At 28.0% G+C, this 27,561-nt stretch overlaps 4 protein-coding genes across 6 annotated transcripts; 1 reads left to right on the top strand and 3 right to left on the bottom strand.

The window, feature by feature from the left end:
• Window positions 1-405: 405 nt before the first annotated feature.
• Window positions 406-20,332, bottom strand: LOC113549595 (mitochondrial genome maintenance exonuclease 1-like). 2 transcript variants are annotated; one of them, XM_026950973.1, is made up of 6 exons: window positions 19,882-20,332; window positions 7,249-7,546; window positions 6,924-7,163; window positions 1,561-1,774; window positions 1,287-1,419; window positions 406-580 (listed from the first exon to the last, which is right to left on the bottom strand). In XM_026950973.1, exons 2-6 carry the CDS (start codon window positions 7,481-7,483, stop codon window positions 434-436), a joined length of 969 nt encoding a protein of 322 aa, XP_026806774.1. In that variant the 5' UTR covers window positions 7,484-7,546; window positions 19,882-20,332; the 3' UTR covers window positions 406-433. The 2 variants fall into 2 exon arrangements, with proteins under 2 accessions (XP_026806774.1, XP_026806773.1); XM_026950972.1 differs by having other exon boundaries at window positions 19,886-20,332.
• LOC113549593 lies at window positions 16,688-20,485 on the bottom strand. Of its 2 annotated transcripts, none has more exons than XM_026950971.1 (2): window positions 20,352-20,485; window positions 16,688-17,849 (listed from the first exon to the last, which is right to left on the bottom strand). In XM_026950971.1, exon 2 carries the CDS (start codon window positions 17,797-17,799, stop codon window positions 16,777-16,779), a length of 1,023 nt encoding a protein of 340 aa, XP_026806772.1. In that variant the 5' UTR covers window positions 17,800-17,849; window positions 20,352-20,485; the 3' UTR covers window positions 16,688-16,776. The 2 variants fall into 2 exon arrangements, with proteins under 2 accessions (XP_026806772.1, XP_026806771.1); XM_026950970.1 differs by lacking the exon at window positions 20,352-20,485 and adding an exon at window positions 19,214-19,839.
• Window positions 20,453-21,858, top strand: LOC113549596 (RNA exonuclease 4-like). The gene is made up of 2 exons (XM_026950974.1): window positions 20,453-21,072; window positions 21,158-21,858. The coding sequence occupies exons 1-2, from the start codon at window positions 20,956-20,958 to the stop codon at window positions 21,737-21,739; spliced, it is 699 nt and encodes a 232-aa protein (XP_026806775.1). The 5' UTR covers window positions 20,453-20,955; the 3' UTR covers window positions 21,740-21,858.
• A 991-nt stretch (window positions 21,859-22,849) lies between these two features.
• On the bottom strand, window positions 22,850-27,176 carry LOC113549592 (fumarate hydratase, mitochondrial-like). The gene is made up of 7 exons (XM_026950969.1): window positions 26,897-27,176; window positions 26,618-26,758; window positions 25,173-25,376; window positions 24,856-25,101; window positions 23,551-23,947; window positions 23,176-23,468; window positions 22,850-23,100 (listed from the first exon to the last, which is right to left on the bottom strand). The coding sequence occupies exons 1-7, from the start codon at window positions 27,017-27,019 to the stop codon at window positions 22,969-22,971; spliced, it is 1,536 nt and encodes a 511-aa protein (XP_026806770.1). The 5' UTR covers window positions 27,020-27,176; the 3' UTR covers window positions 22,850-22,968.
• Between the last annotated feature and the right edge of the window lie 385 nt (window positions 27,177-27,561).

The following is a 27,561-nucleotide window of genomic DNA, read 5'->3' as shown; positions in this document are numbered from 1 at the left end:
GTTATAGATGACAAAATTGTACTGCCAAAACCCTATTGTTTTTAAAAATATGAAAATATAATCAAAAATATAACTAGTAAAATATAAGAAGTATACTATTTTTTAAAAGTTTATTTATTAATTTTTTTTTATTTATCAGATAAATATTATAGTACTTAACTGAATAACTTAATACATATAAATATATCAAAAAACAATACATACCTAAACATACCATGCGGTTTATACCTAATATTAATATCACGCATTATAGAAATGATGTTGAATGGATTTTTCATATTATTTATGTTTGATTTATTTTGATTTTCAGACTCAGTAAGAATTTCGTGAAAATTACCAACAATGTAAAAGTTACGGATGAAACAGAAGAAGAAAAAACGAATTAATCAATTCCTTGATGTATTCAATTATATTAATTGGACTATAACAATAATTATTTAAGACTACTTTGAATTTGTTTGTATTTATTCAGTCTTTTCATCCAAATCGTCCAATAATCAAGGCATGCCTGTTTCGTCAGTTTAAAAACGTTGGCCGGATGACCGTCGCTGTATGCGACGACTACTAATCCTTCTTCGACCTAAATAATAAAATTACATGATATATTAATAATTTTAAAAGCTTTAAGCGTGGATCTTTGCAAAATACATTCTATTTATATAATAACAAATAGGCTTATTACACAAAAACAATTTCGTGGTACCTATATAGTGTAAATTATAGGTATACGACGAAACTTAAATAACGAAACCTCTGTCTACCCGCCTACCATCAGTATCATAACCGCCTTAAATTACGGCGATTTTTTTGGTCCCGGAGATTTTTTCACCGTCCGAAAAAAAAATGTATCACGGAACACGCGTATATGATGGCGAATAATCCACTAAATTTTCCCAGAGACCCATAACTCACTCGAAAATAAAATAGGTATATCGTGTACATGGCGCGTATCATATATTCTATTATGCCAATAACAACACGCTCGAAACGTACCGAAAAAAAAGTTGCGTTTCGTAATTAATGTTTATAATAGTAAAAAAAAATAATAATAATAACGTCTGAACATGAACACAACTTTGTAAAACGCGAATTCAGACAGAATCATCATCATCCATTATTTTTTATACATCAAACTTTGAAAGTAAATGCGTATCATGTATATCATATATATATACATTATATTATATCGTAAACGTAATTAATTATCGGTAAAAAAAAAAAAAAAGTTATTTTCTAAAAATTTGAAAATAATTAATTCAACAAAAATCGCGTACTATACAATTTACCTTAAAGTCGTAGGAAATATCGTTATTCACAGCTCCCATGTAAGCCGCCAATTGAATAGGCGCATCATACGTCGCCTGCAAACTCGATTTATCACGTGACGACTTCTTCCATTCAATCACGACAGGAATATTTCTATAAAAAACATGTCGAGAAATTATCGTCGTTTATGTACATTATTATAACCGATTTGCAGTATTAACGTTAAAAATACTATAGTTTTATCAGTTCATTAATTCATATTAAGTGTAGGTAGTAAGTACTACTTAGTATTACTTATAAAACGCGACGCAGTCCACGATGCCTTTGTACGACAATCCGTCGTGTACGACCATTTTTTCCACCAAAATCGGTTTCGAAACGTTTTTTATAACTGCATCCAAACTTTTCCAACAGTTTTCTACTTCCTCGTAATGGCTTACGTTCGGTGGGCAGCCGGTTAAATGTGACCGTATTTTACTATGCATAGCGCTTCCCATGGCCATTAGTTCTGAAAATGTTACAACGAGTTGTACGTACACCTATAATTATTGTAATAGTAGCGTAGAAACATTTTGCTCACAACACTTTTGTTTGTATAAAACTTGCTTTTACAATACGGTACAGGTACAATAAATTAATTTCGAGGATCCTGTTTGGTGTATGGTGTAAGCCTAAAAAGTTTCAATCTACTAACATATTATACTTACATATACTATACATATAATATAATTTCTATTGCGCTTTATAAAAAAGTATTTTTAAAAAAAACCATCGTTGATAATAATTGAATAAAAATCTTGTAACATAAAAAAGAAAATATTAATTTAAAAAAAGCACAGTTCACGCCGTGTAAAAAAAAATAAATTATAACGATGACGGGCAAAATTAAATACCTGGCACGAAAAAATCAATAAAGTTTAAAAATAATTATAATGCATATTATCTAAATATTTGGACAATATTATAGGATGACTAACAATGACAGTAGCTGTAGCTTGTACCCATAATCAGAAAACGTAATCCACACCTAATCCTTTTTAACCAAAATAATTGATATAACTTAAACCAGAAAAAAATTGAAACCCGTTGAAACCATCATAAATGTCAATTGTATTCCAGCTCAATCATAATAAGCCAAACAAATTCATAAAAAATATTACACTGACTAATCAATAAGACATTATTAGTATACATTTCAATACATATCTACAATTAATTTTGTCAGAGTAGCTATAGGTAGTAAAACCTATAATACGTAGGTACCTATATAAATAACCCTATAATAATATATAAACCGACGATGTGTACGGGTTATGAGTAGAGAAATTATAGCCTTAAATAATAGGGTTTAGATTAATCGATATTGTTTAAAGAATTTTTATATCGTCAAAACTTATAAGTGATGGCACATCGATTCTGCTGATATTCTACTGAAAAGTGTTACGATAATATATTATATTTTAATTTTAAACTACTATAAATATACCTCTCCGGGAGTTTATCTAAATGTTATCTTTATCGTCTGAGAATTAATTTTAGATATACAGATAGAGGTACGATAAGTCGATCTTTTATTATTTTATTTTTCGATTTAGACTCGAATCGAACTCCAGTATGATCACCGCAGTGTCTCCCGTACAGGTAAGCAGTTCTCGCATCATGATATAACGTACTTGCAGAGCTGCCTGTAAGTACGATCATTCGAAATGAATGACTTGACACGAACAAATAATATAATTTGTATTTATTCCATTGTTAATAAGCAACAAACGCCCACGGTGTGTGCAACTATATTAATAGTAGTATACCGTATTTTGCAAAAACAGAATTTTATGAGCTTTCGGACTAGCTATTTCAACTTTCAGGTATTTCACAGTGGCGTTTTCTCCAAAATAAACTCCGCGGGGAATTATCTCCACTCCACGCCCCATTTTTATGAGTATTTTCAAAGCCGTAGAGACGATACCTAGCTGCTGCAGCACAGTTACAATCAAATTAAACGATTTTCCATTTGTGATTAAAACGGCTCACGCCGCTGTGCAGATTGAATTATATATATATACTGCGCTGAATGAAACATTGTTGAAATAATTTTAGAAAGCTAAGTACTATACTGATCGAGACATTCGAGCGCTCGCACGTGTACGTGTGTTGTTAATGGACATATTATTATCGTAAAGAATAATATTGTGTATTTAATTTCGTCAAACAGTCCTCCGCCGATTAGCCGACGACTGCAGCAAACGAGTGTCGCAGTAAAAAAAAAAAATTAGTTTGATCGGGAGGATTTAGAGCTCACAATACATAACTCCGTACACAGATTGCTAGTTAATGCAAAATTATTATACGCTGTGATAATATGGTATAACAGCTGCTTAATGTCACGATTACACTTTTCAGCGCGTTGCACTATATAATGCATTTATTTTAATCGCGTAAACGAATTTGCATTTTCCGCGAAATTCAGTATTCATCATTGCTATGCATCATTACTTGTTTAGATTGTGTACATTTCGTCGAACTTATATCGCCGTCGTGAATTTAATTCTGATTATGTGCCTACCTATACATATATATATACCTACTATTATTCCATATTATTATACGATAAGAGAGTACCAATAAATTATTATGAGTGCGACTTCTCTCGGAATTCACTCCAGCGGGTCAATACCGACGCCGGCGCTAAATTACAACAACGATGTTGAATTATAATATGTATATTGGTTAGCTATTTACTTAGATGGTCTGCAAAATTTTAACATAATGTCTCTCCAAGTAGGTTAAATAATACGCTATATAACTATACTAGCAATTTAAACGGAACACTTTAAAATATTATAGAAGGAAAATCACCCGAATTCTAAGTAAAAAATAACTATTAAAACGACAGACTACACCCGACTTGGAAAAATAATGAAATGTAATAAAATAAAGTATACTGTTGTACCACTCTAAGCTTTATTTCAAAAGCACAATACACTAAAAATTAATAGTAAAAATAATATAAAGGTAAGTACTGCAGTTAAAAATTAATGACACACTTGGTGGTTTATTATAAAAGTATATAGAAAATTGTATTTAATTTTTAAGTGGTTAAAATAGTTTAATTAAAAATCTTTATATCCGATTAGAGGTAACGGGTACTAATAGTACTATATTATAACAGCTAATATTGTAGGTATTATAAATTATTATAGTTCTCGTATAATATGGCAAAAAATATTCATAACGTCTACGATACATAATAAAGGTATTTTACATTATTTTATGAAATATGAATTGAATTATTCGGAAAAGCAAACTATAGCTATTTAGGATTGCGTAACAATTCACTGGTGCATTATTATATTATGTCCGACAGTATATTGGATTTACGGTGTTAAATCGAATTTTCAAATAATAAAATTATTTTTTCATCCGATATCGAGATCGAAAACAAAATATGTATTATTAAATATTTCGTATATCGTATACATCTGCGTATAAATGCAATATAGAAGCAGTGGCGTAATTATAAGGGGGTGAAATATGCGGTTCGAAAAAGGGGATCTTTGAGCCGAGTTAATAGTGTGATACAGAGTGATTCTTTTAACGATGAATATTTGTTATTTCAAAAAGTATTAGCAATTCGAAAAATTCAACTACCTACAATTCAGGATTTTTTTTGGAAAATAATAATTCAAAATGCTATAGTATAATATCCAATTATAAGTAATTTTTTGTTTTTGATTCGATTACAATAAACATACTAATTGATCTCGTATTTAGGAAACCATTGTTGGTAGTGATGCATCACTCAATCCATGGATTCACAAACTAATAAAGTAAACAATAGATACCGCTCTGCTGTACCTACAATAAGTGTCAAATAAGCCATTGTAATGGATGTGTTAGATAAGATTCAAATGCTTATAAAAATAAATTATGCTCGTGTATTTTCAATATTTTTAAATAGTGATGATCACAATTTATATATAATAATAAACTTCGCATTAAATTTTCAAGCTTTTGGAACTAGCAAATTTAATAATTTTTTATCGATAGTTATTATTAGTTATAAAAAAATAAAATTCGTAAATTTATTGTGTCTAATATAAATAGCTTGAAAAGTTTAAATATTTTAAAAACTTTGTCATGTACATAGATAATAATTTAAACAGTTGGAAAAAAATTTAAATACCTACTGTTAAATGTTTTTAAATTACAATAAACCATCAAATCAACGTTTGAGGAGAAATAGTTACTTAACAGATGATGCGAATTTGAACTTTATTAACACGCTCATAAAAAATAAGTTGACTTTTCAGTAATTTTTTTCTTTTATTTTACGTAGAATAACTTATGAAGAGTCTTGTATTAAATGTTCAACCAATTGCATAATTCTTAATCGACAATTATAAAAAAAAAATTTTAATGGAAAATGTCTAAAAATAGCTCAACAATTCGAAATATTTGGATTATTTTCCATAATGTAGAAATTGTTCACATAAAAATTAGGTAAATATGCCAATCATCTGTGGTATTTTATTTTTGTTTAAACAGAGATTTTATAGAATATTTATTTTTCATAAAAATAACCGTTTTTCTTTCATTTTTTTTTTTTTTATGAATTCCAGTTATTTTTTAAAGTACCACAAGTACCTAAAAATACTATAAGTATTACTATATTTTTACTTTCTAAAGAACATACTAGATTCAATTTCCTTTCAGAAACAACCCTCTCCCCAAGTTGGAAATTAAAACATATTTACTGTCCCAAACTGTGAAAAAAACAGATCATTATAAAATCAATATATTTATCGCTATATTCAGAATCTAAAGTCACTGCATTAGATTAGGTTAAAATTGTATGTACCTATTTAAAATTAGCAAAAAATAAGATTTGCCAAAAATGTAATATTTTTGAAATAATAAATGTTCAAAGTTTAAAAAATATTACTGTATATTTTAATGTATTATATTATAGATCTTTAATACCTATAAATTAAAATAAGTTGCCTATATCATTTTTATCTTATTTACTCTAATCCCATTTTCTCTAACCGTAAAGACCGCAAAGAAGTATTATAATTTATAATAATTATGTAATAATGATAAATAATAATATTAATACATGAGTAGGTACTTAACATAATTAATTTGTGTAATCAGTAAAAACCAGATCATAAAAAAAACATTTAAACTTATTAATATTCAATTCTTGTAATTTTTTTGCTTCTGATAAAAATGTTAAGTGCGTTATTACATTTTACGAGGATTTTACGTTTATTTTAATAGTTTGAAAAATAAGAAAACCAAAAATCGTAAAATTAATTTTAGACATTTTAGTCAAAATTGATATTTGAAAAAAACTTATAAAATTAAGCATAAGAAATTATTATTTTTATACTACTGAGTAGCGGTGTATTATAATTTAATCCACGCATTTTTCTGTTTCGCCGTTTATAGAAAAATAAAACTATTTGTATTATTATAAAATAATGACATTTTCCGAATTTTATATAAGCCAATAAAATGTTTTTTTCGTTCGACTACACAATAGTGAAAGCATTAATTCAGATGTATATAGTACTTAAGTATAGCAGATACCATATTATATTATTTTTTTTAACCATAAAAAAAGTTTAGTTGCTTTTCTAAAACACAAATGTTACCTCTGCTGTATTTATTAAAACCGTCTTCTCCTAGCTTTTCAATCATACTCTTTTTCCAATTTTCTAAAGCTGCTTTTGACTTCTCTGACATTGTGGTATTAAGAATGTTTGTTACTGAAGGTAGATCACGTTTTGGGGTTTCGTGAATAATCATTTCGGAAGGTATTTCGACGGTGAGCTTTTCGTAGTATTCTTGGTTTAAATTCTGCTTTGAATCATTTACCATACTATTGATATTATCTATAAATTACATTGTACAACGGTAAGATAAACATTTAAATTAAAATGATATGTTTATAGTTGGCTGCAGGCAAGCTCCGTATACCTTCCGACGTCGGTTTGATCTTTGACTTTAATCGATTGAGGTAATTGTTTTCTTTTTCCTTCTCGTCGCCCACGATTTTCTCTGCCAATTTCAAACGATGTTTTCGCGTTTTGTTCGTTTCCAATAGATCACCGAATAACTGCTTGGTATCTTTATTCATCTGTTTAAACACGGTGCCCAGAGATTTTTTACAAGCGGTCGTTTTAAAACGTAACGAAGACCGTATTCCGATCATTACTGATGCCGATTAATGATGACTTACAACCGTCTGCTACTTAAAAGTCTAGGAATGCAGCACCTACACAACCAATTAAAACAATAAAGTGATTAAAAATAATGATAAAAATATATTATAATATAATAATTACAAATAAGACCTGATAATATATTTAAAATGCATTACGTTACATTTTGAATAAATGTAATTATGGGACTGAAAACACATTAATTGTATAAAAAGCACAGGAAACAAAAGCAAATCGTATTATTTGTAATTTTATAATTAATTTAATTCTGTTATTTTCCTTGACGTAATGACGTTCCATGTCAAAATTTACTGTAAAAATGAAAAATTCAAATAATTTAAAACTCGAAATTATCCTATTATCCGTTACTCTTCTCTATAAAGAACATTCACGGTAAAATAATGTAGATTAAGTATATATACATTTTTAAATTAAATTTGACGGAAAAAATGTGCCTGATATAGTTACCTATGTGGCTATATAGTTTGAAAGTATTATAAACAATTTTTAATATTTTAACTCTTAAGTACTGTTACAGCGAAGTTGGCCTTTTTCTGAACGTTTTATCTTTTAAGTAGGTTAAATTATAACTTATGGCGTATATGATAGTAATTGAATTATATGATACGTGATATTATATACATATTACATGTATGATTAAACGTAAGCTTGGTGAATTTATAAATAACGTATAATCAAACCTAAAAAGAATGTAAGTGATTTAACTTAAAGTAGATATATATTATTTAAAAACATTAATTTGTATAGACACCTAATAGAAAGTAGTAAAAATAATGTTAACATATTTCAATTATAAAAATACATTCCTATCACACCTATGCCTCATCACTAAAAGAGACCAAAACTATTATAATTATTTATTAATAATTACTATTAAATGCCATAAAGTTCGGTCCAAAAAATAACACAAATAAATTCATGTAATTGGATCAGATACTTAGATGTGATGAACAAAAAGTCAATTTTAAAATTTTTATAGAATGTGATATCATAGAAATTTAAAATAATCCATGTTCTTCAAAATTAACTATTAATGTTTGATGTTTTTTCTCATCGCCAAAATGAATACTTATTAAAATTCAGATAGGTAATCTGTTCGAAATTATGTGACCCCGATTAAATAATATTTCATACCATAAAATAACATAATGATAACATGCATTAAAAAACAAACGACTGACGAGTGTTTGACAGTTTGACAGTTGAGTTTCTATTAAAATGCTGATAATTTATTTTGCAAATCAAAATTAAAAATCCGCCTATAGTAAAATATACTGTTGTTATTAAACACAGAAAAAAACAATAAAAATAAATCAGATAAAATGTTGACTGAAAACATAGTGTAGGAAATATTAAAAATAGTTTAGAAAATTACGCAAATTACTATTTTAAAAATTAATATAAAAATAAAAAACAAATTTTTATACAATTAAAAAACAAAATATACTTGTACATAAAGTGAATACAGATGATAAATACTGAAAAAAATTAACATAGGTATTCATTCAATAATCTTTAAAGCATTAAAAATTTAAAATATACAAAAATAATTTTTCCTCTATATGCATATCACATACAAATTTACAGAATTGCTGCATTTCGTGGTATTTCATAAAAAAAAATATGCAAATCCGTTTTCCGAATTTATTTATAACTATTACAGTTCAATTTTACCTGCACACAATTGTTTATATTTAAAAATATAGGCCTGTTTAAATTAATTTAAAAATAGTCAGATTCATTTTATATTGACGTTTAAAGTATAATAATTAATATTATATAATAATAATATTTAGTTATAACGTATAATAAAGGTAAGACATACGAGCAAAAATATTATACCTACTTAAACAATCATTTAATGTCAGTTTTAATTTAACAAACAAACGTAAATTTAAGTATCTGACTTAGGTGTTAAATGATTAAAATTGTATAATCAGCCAAAACATAACTGATTTTAAAAGTTGTATTATATTTGTTTACAAAAATACTATTCGTCATAGTAGCTATTCGATATAATATAATGTACATACAATTGTTTAGAAAAAAAATCTATAAGTAACCATCTCCAAACCCACTTGAACAAAATTGCACACTGGGCAAATGATTGAAAAATAAAAATAAACGAAGAGATATCAATTCAAGTGAGTTTCACTTTAAGTTGCAATGAATATTACCAATTCCAAATAAATTAAAAGCCAACCCCAATCCAACTATCAACAAAATACTATTAGGTCTATTTCTTAAAAAGCAACTCACGGCTAACCATACTAAAGCTTAACATAAACAGGCTAATATTCAACTCGATTTCCTTAAAACACTCTTCAGATCAAAATTTTGTCACAATCAAAAACCATGTTTTATAGATTGATATTTATTTTATACTTCGTTTCGGGTAACACTTAACTTCAAGATCATTTCACCAAACGGTAAGTTAAATTTATTTTGCAAATTTACTCTTTTAATAAGGATGGTGTGTGCACAACCAATACAAGTTAATAATATTATTGTTCGTACCTAACAGGCCTATAACGGCTATAACCTTTCTCGCAACAAATAAAAATGCTTCGTAATATCTAATGTCTAACTAATTTCTTTAAAAATACATAATATATAAATATAAAATATTAATGCCATTAAAATTGTTTCAAAATAAATTAATAAAAAAATTAAAAATACCTCATAATAGTTACAATGCATAGGTGTACACGTCTTTAAAAACATTGTATCGTCATTATGAAGTTTTACTCACAAATATAATACGAATACCTGATGCATATTCATTGCATATTTTCGGAATTTAATGATGTACAGATATGTGCATATTCTACAATATATTTTGCATAAAAATACGGTCTCTAATTGTTATGATACAATATTATTTGTATTTCATCATATACGGTATAGCACGTACCTTTTATCTATACTTAATGGTACACTCGTACACTGTACCACGTGTCAATATATCGATATAGCCTATAGGGGTATAATTTCGATAATATACTATATTTTCATTTAAAGTAAATGGGAATATTTTTGTTAAGTTTATTGTAAATGTTATGAACTGTATTTACCTACATAATATGTATACAACTGCAATGATGGTCATGCGAAATGAATTGAACGTTTGCAAGACCTGTACATGAGTATTGGGTGTGTGATAATTTTTTTTTTTCATAAATTTCTTTTGTTTATTTTAAAATTTAAACCAGATATATGTATACAAAAATTCGAAATAGGTACCTGTTCTAAATAATTCGTTTCCGTCCACGACATCGGGTTACAACATATTATATTATTCATTTTGTGTGCACACTAATCGCATCGGTAGTTTTTTTCTAAGTTAATATTGTTTTAACCTCGCTGTTATTGCAGACACATACATAAATTATAAATGTACTTGCGCGTCATTACTCGTTCGAATGGGCATATAACCTACATAATATGTAACGAATTAATTATAATATATTATATTATGTTTAATTATATAATAGTAATATCTATTAATTAAACCTCTGTTAAAACTATTATTTGTCATTTATTAATATGGGTAATGAAAACACCAACGATAAATTATATTTTTATTTGCCGTGAATCCAATACAAAAATAATAAATATCGTCTGCGGTACGAGGAAATTATACCTGATTAAATGTCGAAACGAAAAACATGATACTTTTTTACAACAAAAGCTATAAACGTATACCTGTTTACACTGCAGTTGTTATCGAGGGACACGAGAAAAGTATAAAAATAGGTATAGATAGTTAATAAATATTTTATTTTTGTACAACAAACATATTAAGGAAAGTACAGTATAAACTGTTTACAGTAAGACTGGATACAGTTAACACTAGATACCATAGTATAGAATGTCGGTTGTATATTGCAAAATGTGTTGTGCGCAATGATTAAAAAAAATACTGGTTTCACATCAACAAATATAACGAGCACAATAATACGTTCTCGTTGGATATGGACTAGGCGTATGCGTTGGTTTGTTTTACAAACTATATACATTTATCGCGTGGATTAAACAAAATTGTTTTGTGGTCCGAAAGCTGCAGACCCCTCCCCCCTTTTATATAGTTTTATTCGTGCAGTAACTGCATGTACGAGTTGTTTTTGTAGATAAATATTATAATATACTATCCGTACATATTTGTGCTCGATCGAGGGCATCAGCTCCACAGGTGGGTATGTATTTATTATACGCAAAAGTGTTTCGGGCACGCTAATAATATAATTTTAGTCACTTAAAACGATTTTAACAGAACATATTCGTAACACGTCTCGAAGTATATGAGGTAGGTAGAGGCGCCTATTTACGATTTCGGCGATGAGGCTAATTCACGGACAATGGGTAGGCGTTTCCGACAGCGTAAACGCCACCACATATTAAACGCGTAATAATAAATTAGGTATGTCTCGAGTTTTGCGATAATATGATTTTTTTTTTTTTTTGTTTTTTTGCCTACGAAGCCGTTTCGGCGAACCTATCTATATACGTATAGATTGTATGTGCAAGGCGGTATCCAAAAATTTGTTCAGGTATGGAGGGAGTTTCCAAAGCATGAATATTGTGATTTTAATGAATTTAGGTTTTGACATTTTTTATTTTTTTGAAACAAGACAACAAATAATTTATCCTCTTATGAACAAATAATGTACTTGTCACAATTCTGGCGAACGACGGTATAATATTATACCGATATTTTTAATTTACACAAATTTAATAATGTTGTTAACCCGTTAATCGTCGCCGACCGACATCGATAACGGCCGTTGTCCATCAATATTATTAGACGCTATAATAATATGTTCATTTAATATTATGATACATAACGGTGAATAGTTAATTTAATTGTAGTTTAAGCCATTTATAACTGAAAATATTTATGTTGGTATTAAAAATAAATAGTTATTTTAAACAAAATATGTAAAATATAGAAGGATTTTCGGGTCCCGACCCCCCTCTCGGATACGGCCCGAGTAGCTATACGGCTATAGGTGTATCAGGTAAATCACTAATATCGTAGTACGAGGTTTTACGTTTACGCCGCTACAATATACGGCAAGTATCTGACGATTTACATACCTACCTAATTTAAAGTATCTAATTTCCATGTACTATTATCAGATCTTCGCGATACACGCTGTATATACAGTGTGGGTAAAGACTACAGACGAGAGACTCCATTCGCCCACGAGTCCAATTAAACCGAATTTTTCCGCCACATTAAACGATTACAATGCACGTATAATAAATCAACAATGTCCAATTCAATTTATTATAATTTAAAGTCCTATAATGGCCCGCGCTTGTCATATAATTTTGTGTATACGTGCTCTGTGCGGCGGGACGCTGGTCAACCCCTATGCGCACAGCAGTGCTGTCCTCGAGATGATACTGATGATAGTGGTGATTCATACTCTCACCAACCACATGTTTTGAGACTAGCTAGGAGAGAAGCAATATTATTATTTCTAGTTTCCATTATATTTTATGTATAGGAAATGTAAACGACTTTTAGAATGTGCGGGTGATTGTCCATAAAGATAATAATATAAAGATCTTTAATATCTATGACCTATGAAAATACATATATTAATAATAATGATAAATAAATATATGTTACATATAGACCGGAATCGTACATTTATCAATGTGCACAACAATCGTTGTAAAAATCACATTTTAACCACGATTATACAATTTTTCATAGAAAAAAATATATTATTATAAAACTACATATTACTAAGACCATTAAAAATGTATTATGCAACTCTCGCTGCCATGACTCACTTGGCCGTAAGAATAAATAATGATACAATAATATGTAAGAACCTACAGACTTACAGTGATTTTTATGCTGACATATTTGACAAACTATATAAAATTATATTTTATTTTAGTAGTACGTAGTTTTATAATATTTTTTTTACATGAAAAAATGTATGATCGTGGTTAAAATGTGATTTTTAGAATACGTTTATACATTTTGTGATTTGTACACAATGATTGTTGTACGCATCGCGAATCGTTTAATGTATAACTTGTACAATCTAATTACTTTGTACAGCAACATTGTTCAGTTGAAATGTACACAATTCCAGACTTTGTATAAAACATATATTACGTGCAATTTAGTGTTTACATTATACGTAACCTACTGGCTACATATCTGAAATGGTCAGACCAGACAAATCGTTCCGTCGAAAAATAATAGTTCTATAAAACTTAAAGCCCGGACTGTAATGCCTTAAACGCTATCTGAAAATGCACAAAAGAATAAAAATAAATTCCTTAATAAAATAAATTTATACATTTTTATTCTATTTATTTGTAATTTTTATTTGATTTTAAAAATCTGAAGAACTATATAAAATTGTACAATTTAGTTTATATTAAATATAATTCTACGTTTGTACGTGTACAGAACGTATAACGGCCGTTAAACTGTTGAAAGACATTATTAGCGTATCGAAATCAGAATAGAATAATAATAAATGTTATGATCGGAACATTTTTTGAGCTATAACATTTTGAATTACCAATTAAATTGTAATAACAAATCCATACTATGTAATCCTATACTAAAAACTAATACGATACCTAAAAAATACAAATTATAAAAGGTGCTAAAATTATTAAAAATATAAAATAAGTTTAAATTTTTGATTCTTTAAGTCTAACGTATGATACGGAATTCGTAGGTACTTGAAAAGCATTACCCGAGACTTTCCAATAAATAATACATTTTGTATTCAAAAAGACCTCATACATTTAAGTTTACATAATAATTTTCAAATTTATTGTAACTATTTAAATTATTATTATTGAATCTGCGTTATGTTTTACGTCTATATAAAATACAAATATAAGGATCGTTTACAGCGTTTTGCTAACTAAAATAAATTTAACATTACATAGAAAAATCAATTAAATATTTATGTTTTGTATTATGATTTTAAAATCATGAACAAATTGATGTACATACATTGTACATATTGACCTAAGTATACCTACAAAAAAAAGTTTGTTATTATAAATGGTACTATTGTTTATCTCTGTAATTGTTTCTAAATTCAATAGACTTTATTAAATGAATTTATCCTCGAAAAGTTATTATTTCTTCTACAATGTTTAGATAGGTAGCTATTTTATACACTTAATATAATCAATGTAACTAAATATACGTATAGAAAATATAAACTCATAAAATATGAGTAAATAATAAATATACCTAAAAATAATGTTATTTATTTTACGAATAAAAAAATAGATACCAAATTGGTCTACACTTATAAAGACGAGTTTCAATTCAAAACCTTGCACAGTCACACCTTGGTACATTTATGTCATCGTAATCAATGTTAGACAACTTCGAGTTTCAACAATCGTTGAAAAATACTAATTAATGTTATCATTATAAATACTCATTAAATGTTTAAAAATCCCAAACAGTAAGTTACAACATTATTAATTGTTTAAACATCTTAAACACAGTCACCAGAACCCTAATTTTTAACGTAGCTATATAATAATCTTAATATAGTTATAAACCGAATAATCATATATCAAGTAAAGAAAAGAAATGATTTATTCGAATGGTACATCGTATATACATATCATGGTACATATACGCCATAAAATTAAAATTTTAAAAATATACACATATAAGTGCATTATGTTAGTACTGTACATACTAACAATTAATATAATATATTTATTTAAATATTATATTATACAGTATACAAATTAAATTAAATTCAAATATAATATTATAAAATATAACGTGGGTTAAAATTAATGTTTTTTTTAAATCTGTTTTTGTTCTCGTGTATTTTTAACTTGAACTATAATATTTTTGCCAATGTAGACAGGCTTTTACAATTAAAGTACCTTCTATAACAAGACGTTACTAGCGCTGGGCCAAAAAATTCTATTATTAACCAATGATTTAAAGTTTATAACTTATAAGGATTATAATATTATCTATAATTTGAATACTATAAACTTTAATAATAAACAAGATAATAAATATATATTTATTCAAATTATGAATACTATATAATAGATCAATATAATTATAATATAAGTAATAATGTAAATTAAGTATTTTTAAAATAATAAAAAAAAATTAAACTAAACACATTTAATGGAATCATGAACTACAAGAGCAATTAGAATCAATGAGAATGATAAATTATAAATGTATTGAAATGTGTCGTTATTAAATAATATAGGTGTAATCTTTAAAAAAATTATTCAACAGCTAATCATAAATTGTTTTGCTAAACACTGGAGTCTCTGTCAATAACTTTATTACAATAACAGATTATACATTTTATAAATTGTTGATTAAAATTTTAAATTTTAAATATATCAGTACCCCCTATAGCTAAGCTTGGTGAGTGGACAGTGGTCCTTATCAACTTATTTTTACATTTGATAATATAATATTAGTAGTAATTTAAAATAAACTAAGTACCCAACTGACTGTTGTAATTAAAATCCATATTTATTTTAATATTGTTATGAGTTTTTAGTTTTTCTCATTTAAAAATTAAAAATTAGTTTTTATGATTCTTTAAATTCTGCAATCGACAACTTATAGCCAAGCCTTAGGATTAATAATTAATGTAAGAATTTTAAAAGATAAATTATTTATTCCATGAAGTATCTACTTACAATATAATTGTGAACTTCTACCAAGAAGTAGATCAGATAGAGCTATACTATAATGTGGGTAGGAATTAAAATTCCTTATGCAATATAAATAATACTCAAGTATATTGGATAAGAAAATAACTTAAAAATAAAATATGATTGTAAATAAATAAAGACTTAGGGAAATAAATATTGAGCAAAACAATAAATTATAAATAATAAAAAAAAATTTATAATTAGGTAATTCAATTTTAGTTATTTTGTTCATATAAAATTTTAATTTAGAAATTTGTCTTAATTGTTATATCTTATTCTATGGTTTGGTTAAAGCAAAATACAAAATGTATATTAACTATAAGTGCACTTGTTTTAAAAAGTTAAAAATATTCAATCAACATAATTATAATGTATTAACAATTTGTTTTAAATTTTCTTAAAATTTGTTTAAAAATTTAAAATAATGTTTTTACAATAATGCAAGTGACATAATATACAAAATATATAAATTAAAAAGTTAAACAATTACTAATTAAATATTATAATACTCATTAACACATAATATTACAGTCTAATCTTTACATGTGTATAATTAAAAAAATATAACATCATCACTTTTTAAGTTTTTCATTGCCTTGCGTTGTTCTTCGATTGCTTTTCTTCTAGCCGCATCATATTTTGAATTTAAAACAACTGGTTTTTTTGCTTTCGTTTTTACTTTAATAGTTTTGATAGGTTTCTCTTTGTTTTGGTCTTCGTCATCAGGCCAACCTTTATTACTTATATCAATAATATTTCGCATTTCAGTTTTCACCTGATTAACTTGTATTTTGACCATATCCCAAAACCCTTCTAAATCATTATTTTTTGGTCTAGACAAATCATCATGTGCACAAGATATATTACTCTCACATAAACCAACAAATTGTTGAATTTTTTTGGACATTAACAGATTTGATTTACCAATGATTGCTTGAATACGAGCCTGACCATGTTCAGGAGCAATTGGTAATAAGCATTCTACCTGTGATATTAATTTTTTTATTGCATCACATTCTAAGTTAACTAATTTAATAAAATAATTACCACCATTAATTTCTACATCACTACCATTAGTAGTTATTTGTGAAGGTTTTATTTTTGGGGATGGTGAATTATGATTTATTACTAGTTTTGCCCGGAATTGGGGGTTGAGCAATTTTAAGACAGGTAAATCAGCATGTTCTCTTTGTATTACAGTTGATGTAGGAATGTTGTTTAATCTTTTTTCCTTAGGTGACACTTTAACACTAGAACCGTAAAGTCTTTGGATTGTGTTTACAACTATTGAATTGGCAGATTCAGTCCTATAATCAACTGTATCAGCTATTGAACATTTCGTCATAATATTTTGGTCTTCCATGTTACAATTAACTGTACGTACATTGATAGGGCTACAATCCCTAGATCGACTCTCGCGTTTCTTGCTATCGTACTGAGTTAAAGATGATGTATAACCATTTATAGATCTAGATATGTTGACATATGATGGTGACTTTACCTTGTAAGGTGGTTTTTTGCACGTTCGGATAGGATCGTCAATATAGCGGTCATCTGTTGCGTCTCTAGTACTCATCACTGTCAAGATAGCACACTGGTTTAATCACTTGATCAGCTTCATCGTTCCTGTTGAATTCACACAATTAAAATATCTTAAAAAAAATGTATTTTTTGATAGGTACTTAAAATAATTAATAAATAAAATAACTAGGTAGTGTATAGTAATATAATATTGTTAAAGTTCTAAAGGAACAATGAATTACTAAACAACTAAATAAAACAAAATAAAATCATCCAAAAATTGGGTAAAATTTTGTAAAAAACTGAACTAAAAATTAGTAGTTAAATAAAATTGAATACCTATAACCCTACGTGAATGTACAAGTACAATAAGTTTTATTATTTAGATAAATAAACTAAAAAAATGCTATATGTATTCAAGTATTTTGCACATTTAATTTTAGCCCTAACCAATAAAAATAGTTTTAAACAAGTATTTTATTACAGAAACTTACGTTGAAATTTCCGTGTATAATCTGGTATCTCATTTTTTTCTAATTAACTTGATAGCTACTTCTAAAAATAATAATATGAAATAGATAAAAAAAAAATGACTATTTTATATTTCTTAAAACTTGAAAGTTATTTTGATACACTAAACAAAAAATTATACTAGTTGACAGTATATTTAAAATTCTTTAAGAGATTTCAACAAATTAATCTATTTGAATCAATAAATAATTGGTTTACAAAAAAATACTTAATTGAAATGGTAGGTTATGTATAAAATAAATTAATAAAAACCAACTATAAGGATAACATATAGGTAGCTAATATATAACAAAACAATAAAATAATTTGGTTAATTAATCAATATACACCTATACTATACTATTTTCATGTTTAAAAACTACAAATAAAAGTTAAATTATTGGTTCATTACATCACGGCAAAAAAGACAAATAATGTTTACACAAAAAATATGATTAAAATAAATAAAAGTTAGTTCGTAAAAGATTTATGTTAATTCCAGTGCTATTTTATTTTTTATTATTTAATGTAGCTAACCACAGCAATACATAATTTAAATGTACTTTCAAAAATATTTTGTTTATTTACTTCCTACTTTAATAACAAATTATAATTTAAGTTAACAAACAACATAAATGTCATATAATATGTAAACATATAAATATCTTGCTAACTTTAAGTAAGCTTTTGAATAATAGGTAACAATGTAACATCCATGGATATTTATGTTAGTTTTATTTATAAGGAAAACCGTAGGCGGCGTTAAATATCAAAATATTTTAAATATATATGATTATTGTTAAATCTAAATACTAACTTTAAGAAAAAATGATACCTTTCACATTGTACTATCATACATCAATAAAGTAGATAAATAGCACAAAAACTAGTAGTGATATAAAATTTGGTGAGAACACATACAATAACAGTGCAATGGACAATTATTTGGCAAACATTACCCATAGGATGATGAGCGTACAGACTGGTAGCGTTGAAAGTTTAGCGAGAGTGACTCATCAAAGGGCGACAACCCGAAATTTTTTTTGACCAAAAACAATATCCTTAATGTTTAACATGTAAATACAGTACCACAATCTACAAGATTACAATAAACCCATAACATTCATAAGGTATGGGAGGGAGGTAGTGGACCGTGAAAGTTACATTTGTTGACAAAACATACCCCAAGGGGCATCATTACCTTGGAGCCCACAATCAGTTGCAGTGTTGGATGGCAACGTTCGCAATAACAGTAACCGCGAGGTGCTCACACAATAGACGTCGCGCCACCGGGAAATTGATTACGTAAAAAGTCTCCCTCGAGGCGATCGACGGAACGATCTATTATTACGATTATAATGATTTATTGTGTGCACCACTACAGCTTCGATTATAGAAACTCAACCATTATGTACGTAAATTAGACTGCCACATGTGTGTAGGTAGGTAACAATATTCGAACGGTTATTAATTATTAGAATATTTCGAAAGAAGTACCTGTGTCGAAGTGATAAATAAACCAACAACAGTAAAATAGAGAGACTGCTGATTGGAACGTCTAGTATTCTACAGCCTTAAAAGCCAAAACGAGAGCACAAACTTTGGTAGATATTAACGTTAAACTTACTTACTTGTTCAGAGATGACGACAACGACTTTAGCACGAACCGAACACAATATTATATTTAATATAATAATAAATATTGATATTATTTTGGTCGGTACTATAATAGTACGTGATAAGTAAAAGAGACCGACTACGAGTCGTCAACTATTTCTGTACGAACAGACGACGATCGGCGAGTGACAACGACGACGACGAATTAGAAACTACTCGTGACGACGTGACTCGTGAGTGGCGAGTCACGAAACGAACTCGCGAATCGGTATTATCCGATAATAAAATAATAACAATATTATCGTTATTCGAAATATTTAAATTGGCCCGATGACGGCAACGACTTATCGTCAATCGTCATTATTATTGTTATTATTATCGCCGCCGATTTAATTATTATGATTGTTATATATTATTTTTAAAAGCCACCTCAAATTTAACCTAAAATAGATAATACAACATTCCTATACACAATCATACCTTCACCGCTCTAGATGTTTCGACTTTTCGAGGTTATGTCGTTTCCGTGCTGGTCTTAGTGTCTTACTGTCGCGTTCGTTTTTGTTATATACACCTACTTAACTGGCCGCAAAAATATTTCTATTGTGTTATTATAGTATTATCCGTAATTCCTCCCCAACTGTTACAGTAAGTTGTAGTTCCCTACTCACTACAAATACTATAATTAACCATCTGGTACTCAGTGGTATAGTGTGTGGTCTCAAGACGTACTTCCAACAAGCGGGTGCAACACGATTGTCGGGGGCCCGTTATCACAATAATATATTATTCAATTTATACAAGTTTTTTATTTACTTATCCGTCGTGTAATTCATGTGTTCTCTTGTCTCTTATCACAACGTCGTATACTCGTATCTGACCGGCCAGAGTGTCTTACCCAGTTAACTTTCGTGACATACCGGTAGTCACAGAATCCTGTATTCCTGTTCAGTTTTAAGTTCCAGTTTTCCGCTATCCACTGACAGATGACTACTAGCCAGTAACTGCTACTCGATCCCGTGTTTACATCGTGTTATTCTACTGACTTCCGGTTATTATTTTTTACCCAATATTGCAGCCGAAAATGAACAAAAACGTCGCTTCGGCGGTCCATAAGAACGCCAACGGCGCCAACAATTGGATAAATTTTATGAATGCTTTACCGCCGTCCGCCAGTTATTTAAACAATGCAGTCGTACAGGTAACTTAATCCGAGTGTCTATGGTTGCAACCCGATTAGTGTAATTGATTTGATGTTTGCTTACCTATGCTTCTTTGTGTTTCAGAAGCAGGAAAAAAAAGAAATTGAAGTTGTAGCCATTGACTGCGAGATGGTTGGCATACACCCTGACGGACAGGGAAATATGTTAGCTCGTGTTTCTATTGTTAACTCTAAGGGCGAAACTATTTATGATAAGTTTGTCAAGCCCACTGAAAAAGTGACAGATTATCGTACGCCAGTAAGTGGCATTCGACCTGAAGACATTGAACACGGAGAATTATTTGTCAAAGTAAAAAAAGAAGTCACACAAATACTTAAAAACAAATTATTGGTAGGCCATGCATTGGAGCATGACTTAAGGGTATTAAGAATTTCACATCCCAAACATATGATTAGAGACACCACAACGTATTGGCAATTTAAGCAATTAACAGAAGGTCGAACACCTGGTCTAAAACGATTGACGTTACATTTTCTTGGAGCTAGCATACAAGAAGGAGAACACAGTTCTGTTCAAGATGCTAAAGCAGCACTACAGTTGTACATGTTAGCTCGGAAAGATTGGGAATTATTATTAAAAAAGAGAAGAAGCCGTCCCAGAAATGGAAATAAACCACATAATGGATCACAGGGAAAGCGTAAATAGTATATTTTTCTATTTATACTAATTAAAGTTTTATTTTGAATAATGATAAGACTGCTTTTATGATTATTGTACTTGTAAAAACATTTAAAATGTTGTTTAATACATTTTGTTGGTTAAGTATGTAATATTTTGAACTTATTTCTCTTAAAATATAATTTGTTATTTCAATTGAAATCCATTATATGTATTATTGTAATGTATATGTCTTTAATACATCAAAGAATCTGGGTAATATCAATTGTTTTTTAGTGATAATATTGTTCCCTGCATCTGAATCACTGAAGAAATGGGTATCAAGGAGTACTTTTGAATTTTGATGTCCCTATAATATTTGTAATATCACCTACACTAGATTTACATAATGTCAATGTTTCACAAGAGTAAAAAAAAAAATCTATGTAAATCAGACTAATATATATTATATAGATAAACAGATGATATAATATCTAACACAAAATTAGTTATTTTGATATATTTGTTAATTTCTTTGAGAAGTCTGAAAGAAAAAAACTATTAGGTTGTAAAATACTAGGTAAAAAGTAAGTTAGTTAAGTATTTTGTAGAAAATGCTGTTACTACAAAAATATTACTTTAATGATACCCATTACACATGGTTTGCTAATTATCGTATTATTTAAATGATGCCCTTATTTAAAAATTTAAGTTAAGCAATGTATTTGGTGATAAACTTGTGCAAATTTAGTAATAGGTCTTCTTTCCATAGTCATACAGATAATACACTAGATCAGGATGACAAACATATATTGATTGACCACTGTCTTACACAAACAGTTTGCGTCTTATAAGTGGAGTGATAACCAAATGGTATATCATAATAAATAAATTAATAATTGGCAACCTTAAAACATTAAGCCCAAGGCAAATTCAAACCTATTAACATGTTCCAGGACTCATTTAGGTAAGGTGTTCAATGATAATAATGATTTGACATATTGATTAAATCTTAGATCATATACTAGATTAGGTTACATTAAGTTGTATATTATCTAAGGATTAAATATACATGTACATTACAATTTTGATTGTATATCTATGGAAAATTTTAAAAATTATTATTTAATGTAAATAAATGAAATAACAAAAAAAAAATTAATACTAAAAAATATTGATTTCAATTTATTTTTATTTTTTCAAATCAACGTAGAACATCTTAAAAATTATTAACAGAAAAACATATGCCATTTAACACCTATGCTGAATTAAATCAATTATTTGGGTCCCAACATATCTTCTGGTCTGACCCATTTATCAAATTCTTCTTCAGTTAAGTATCCAAGTTGTAACGCTGTTTCTTTCAGCGTAGATCCATTTTTATGTGCAGTTTTTGCGATTTTAGCAGCCTGAAATAAAAGTTAATTTGATTAACAAATTTGGTTGGTTATGTATTTAAATTAATTTTATAAAGATTGTCTTACTTTATCGTATCCAATATGTGGATTCAAGGCAGTAACTAACATAAGAGAATTTTGTAAAAGATGAGAAATTCTCTCCTTATTAGCTTCAATTCCAACAACACAATTATCTGTAAATGACATACAGCTATCTGCCAAAAGCCTTGTAGATCTTAGCACATTGGACACAATCATTGGTTTGAAAACATTCAACTCAAAATGACCATTACTGCCACCAACCGTTACCGCTACATGGTTACCCATCACTTGAGCACACACCATTGTCATTGCCTCACATTGGGTAGGATTTACTTTTCCTAAATTACAATAATATGAATAGAATTAATAGTAATAAATACATCATAATATTATTAGAGAATTTAAATTATTATATAATACCAGGCATAATACTGCTCCCAGGTTCATTTTCTGGTAGTGAAAGTTCGCCTAAGCCACTTCTAGGTCCAGATGCAAGGAACCTGATATCATTTGCAATCTTCATTAAACTACATGAGAGTACATTTAGTGCTCCTGATACTTCTACCATGGCATCATGAGCAGCCAATGATTCAAAGAAATTTGGAGATTTCTTGAATGGCAAATTGGTTAACTGACTAATCTTCTCAGCACATTTTTCAGCAAAACCAATTCTAGTATTCAAGCCTGTTCCAACAGCAGTACCACCCAACCCCAGTTCATACAGATGAGGTAAGGTATTTTCTACTCTTTTGATACCATTATGTAGTTGTCTGACATAACCACTGAATTCTTGTTCTAAAGTTAGCGGTGTGGCATCCTACATCAACAATTCAACATTAATTTACAATTCTATTATTATACAATAAACAATACAACATAATATAATACATTTTAGCATTTGAAATTACATACAACTATATTTTCATATATATATATATATTTTTTTTTTTTAATATTCATGCTAGAATAATGTGAATTAATATATTTTAAGTTATAACCTCAAAATATTTTTTTCCAAACTTTTCTTTAAATTTCTTTTAAAAATGAGCTTATTTTATTTATCCTACTATACATATTGTAAGTTAAATTTTATTAATTTTATTGATTATATTGTAAATATATTTAGTATTTATTTTATAGATACTTTTGAAAAATAAGATGAATTGTCTAGATTTTGATATTTACATATCCTTGTTTTTGTATGCCTTTTAAAAAAAAAAAACTTTTAATAATTTTTATGCAAATAAATATTTAAAATTATTATTTTACATATCCATAGGTTTAGTTATAAAATTTATACCATTGAGGTTTGATCACTGCGATTATTCAATCACCAAATATTATGATTGTACATAAAAATTAGCATTTAAATGTTATTTTACTGTTTATAAGTTTTAGTTTTATATTAAAGTAAAATGAATTGTGTAATAATTAAATAATTATGGTTTTATAATTTTATCCAATAACCAATAGGTATCAGTAGTTCTTAAAAACTTATAGGAATTGTCTCATTTTTGGATTAGAAAATTATATCACATTATTCATAACACACTTTAAAGATAAGATTAAAATAACTGGAACTAATAATTATTAATTAGTGAACAAAAAATAATAAACACTATTGTGATTTGGATTGTTAATGAGCTCATTTGAAAATATTTAACATCATTTAGACTTTTACGTATAATTTCAAATTTATTGAAATAAATTAACTATTATTCTTACTTGGGTGTGTGTTCTACCAATTTTTATTATACCAGAGAATTCTTTTGCTTTTTTATCTAATTCCTTATGTAGATGTTTCAATGATGGCAACAATAAGTTGTTCAATTCCATTGCAACTGCAATATGCATAGCTGTTGGGAAAGTGTCATTGGAACTCTGACTTTTATTTACATGGTCATTAGGATGAACTGGAATTTTTGATCCTAACTCTCCGCCCAGAATTTCAATAGCTCTATTACTAATCACCTGTAATACATTTCATTTAATTGTTTTTTTGCACATTAAATTTAATTAATTGCTTTCAACTTAGTACATACTTCATTTGTGTTCATATTTGATTGTGTACCAGATCCAGTTTGCCATATTACCAAAGGAAAATGTCCTTCATTATAAAGTTTTCCACTGATTACTTCATCTGCTGCTTTGCTTATTGCGTCAGCAATTTTAGCATCTAAGCCAAATTCTTTATTTACTTCAGCTGCTGCTTTTTTCAGTATACCCATTGCTACAATTACTGGATACTAAAAAAATAGTAATTACATAATAATTTAATTTATTTGAATAAATTTAAGATGAAAGTTTACATATTAAAATCCTAAATAATTAATGAATGTTTCAAATTTTCAACTATAAATAATTCTTAAAACTAATATTTATGTTTAAAAAAATTCAGAATTCTAACGACTAAGATTACCACAAAGAATACCCTAGTTCTATTGTAAAAATATGAGAACTATTTTCTAAACAATCTAAACATTGTAATCTAGAGAAAAAAACTATCTTTATAGGTCAGTGTTTTCCAAAGTATATGACTAGACATTTTAAAAGAGTGCCATTATGCCGTGAAAACTTGTTACACATTTTTTTTTTTTTTTAATAAGTTCTAAAGTGCTTATTAGACTAGTATGATTAGTGTGATTTATAATAACTAATATCAAATATGCTACAATGAAAAATAGTTTAGGAACCACTGTTATAGATTTATATTATATATTGAATTAAGTTTATGCTTAAAATAAATTGAAATTTAATAAAGTACATTACAAGTAATATTTTTAACTCATCAATTATTTAATTTAATATTGATTAATTATTTTCTTTTAATAAATTAGCATTATAAAATTATGGCCATAAATTGTTGATTTAATATTTTCATCATTATAATTATCTAGTATAATTATATTTTATAATACATAATAATAGTACCTATTTAAATAACAAGATATTTTAACATAAAGCAAGTATTTTTTTTAGTCTTATACTCTTGTATTATATTTTTGATGACTAGAAATTAACTTTTTTAACAGTCTATTATTTACATATAACTATAATACTGTCATTAGAAATTCAATAATCTCATAATTTTATACTCCATATATCTGAAGGAATCTTTAGTATTAGATGTTAAAATTGATTATTAAATGTAACACTATAAAGTTTACAAATTAATTTCATTATCAATACAGATATTTTAAATTAAATTTTTGTTTTTACTTAAAGTACGGTTTCTCTGAAGTGCCAAACAGTGGAACAGCACAGCATCATGATGCCTACTATGTCTGGATCAGTAGTTGATGCTAGGCGTCACATTCAAATTTTGCAGAGAAACCGTACCTTTAGCCATGTATTATTGCGCTAAATAAAAAGTTAAAAATTCTACTAAACACTTATTCTTATTTATTTATATAAGCCACTACTTACATAATATTATTAAAATATAATATTTTAATATCAAATAACTAAGTACAAGAACTGCACATACCGGCATCTGTTCTTTTTCGCCTCCAATACGAAAGTTCATTGTCGACCTGACTGTTTGAGCACCATAGTAACGATCGCTCGGCACATCCAATTCACCAAAAGTGTCGGATTCCTTGCGGACACCAACATCACACTTGGAAGCCTTAAACATTTTTATTAAGAAATAGGTAGATAACTAAATTAAAAGGCGATCTTTTTTTTTTTTACACAAGTCCGTCATTCAAACTAATGTATGTAACTATAGTAACTACAAAAATGGACATAACAACATACAACTCACCATAGATCTTCTGATCGAAATCGAGGGCAGTCTCAAAGTCGCACAACCACCGCTGTGTTCTAAACCGGTCACGAGCGTTGGCTTGATATGAAGCGTTTTGAACAACTGACACGCCCTCATCATGGATACTGCGTCCGTGTACCTACCGCTTGAATTAATCTTCTATTCGGTGCACTGTGAAAAATGGAAAAACGATAAGAATAAATGGACAATTACAGAGCCGCACGCATATCTTCTTTCTTCTTATACTATAAAACGGGACGTAGTTCGCCCGTTTGCCGCCGGCGCTAGGTGTATTTATAGTGAATTACCCCTCAGAAAATTAGATTTTTTTTTAAGTCTCGCCCGCCGATCATCGTTCCGCGCCGTACTACCGCCGTTTCGTTATCACCGCGATCGTCCGGTTATCAAACCGACTGTGGACAACTATACGATTATTACTATTATTATTATTATTATTATTATTATTATATTTCACTTTTCTACGGATTTGATATAGCTTTTTCCGTATTCGCGTAGTATACGTTATTATTCTTATCAAAAACACTCGGTGTAAAAACATCGCTAAGTAAAAAAAAATCACTTAAATTAGAAAAGTTGTGATATCAAAAATTGGCTAATTTCATAAATTACTTTTCTAATTTAAGTGATTTTTTTTACTTAGC

The sequence above is a fragment of the Rhopalosiphum maidis genome, chromosome 1, assembly GCF_003676215.2.
Source record: "Rhopalosiphum maidis isolate BTI-1 chromosome 1, ASM367621v3, whole genome shotgun sequence".
In the NCBI taxonomy this organism is placed as follows: Eukaryota; Metazoa; Arthropoda; class Insecta; order Hemiptera; family Aphididae; genus Rhopalosiphum; species Rhopalosiphum maidis.
Note: the sequence above shows the minus strand (reverse complement) of the source record. Positions and strands in the feature narration are given on the sequence as shown.

What these genes read in the sequence shown, in the direction of transcription:
- LOC113549595 (XM_026950973.1), bottom strand. Translation starts at nt 7,483, where the DNA reads ATGATCGGAATACGGTCTTCGTTACGTTTTAAAACGACCGCTTGTAAA. An exon ending in GATCAAACCGACGTCGGAAG is followed by an intron (nt 7,164 to 7,248) that starts GTATACGGAGCT and finishes TGTAATTTATAG; the next exon opens with ATAATATCAATAGTATGGTA. An exon ending in GACTGCGTCGCGTTTTATAA is followed by an intron (nt 1,420 to 1,560) that starts GTAATACTAAGT and finishes TGTTTTTTATAG; the next exon opens with AAATATTCCTGTCGTGATTG.
- LOC113549593 (XM_026950971.1), bottom strand. Translation starts at nt 17,799, where the DNA reads ATGAGTACTAGAGACGCAACAGATGACCGCTATATTGACGATCCTATC.
- LOC113549596 (XM_026950974.1), top strand. Translation starts at nt 20,956, where the DNA reads ATGAACAAAAACGTCGCTTCGGCGGTCCATAAGAACGCCAACGGCGCC. An exon ending in TAAACAATGCAGTCGTACAG is followed by an intron (nt 21,073 to 21,157) that starts GTAACTTAATCC and finishes TTTGTGTTTCAG; the next exon opens with AAGCAGGAAAAAAAAGAAAT.
- LOC113549592 (XM_026950969.1), bottom strand. Translation starts at nt 27,019, where the DNA reads ATGATGAGGGCGTGTCAGTTGTTCAAAACGCTTCATATCAAGCCAACG. An exon ending in CAAATATGAACACAAATGAA is followed by an intron (nt 25,102 to 25,172) that starts GTATGTACTAAG and finishes AATGTATTACAG; the next exon opens with GTGATTAGTAATAGAGCTAT. An exon ending in TGGGAGCAGTATTATGCCTG is followed by an intron (nt 23,469 to 23,550) that starts GTATTATATAAT and finishes ATTGTAATTTAG; the next exon opens with GAAAAGTAAATCCTACCCAA.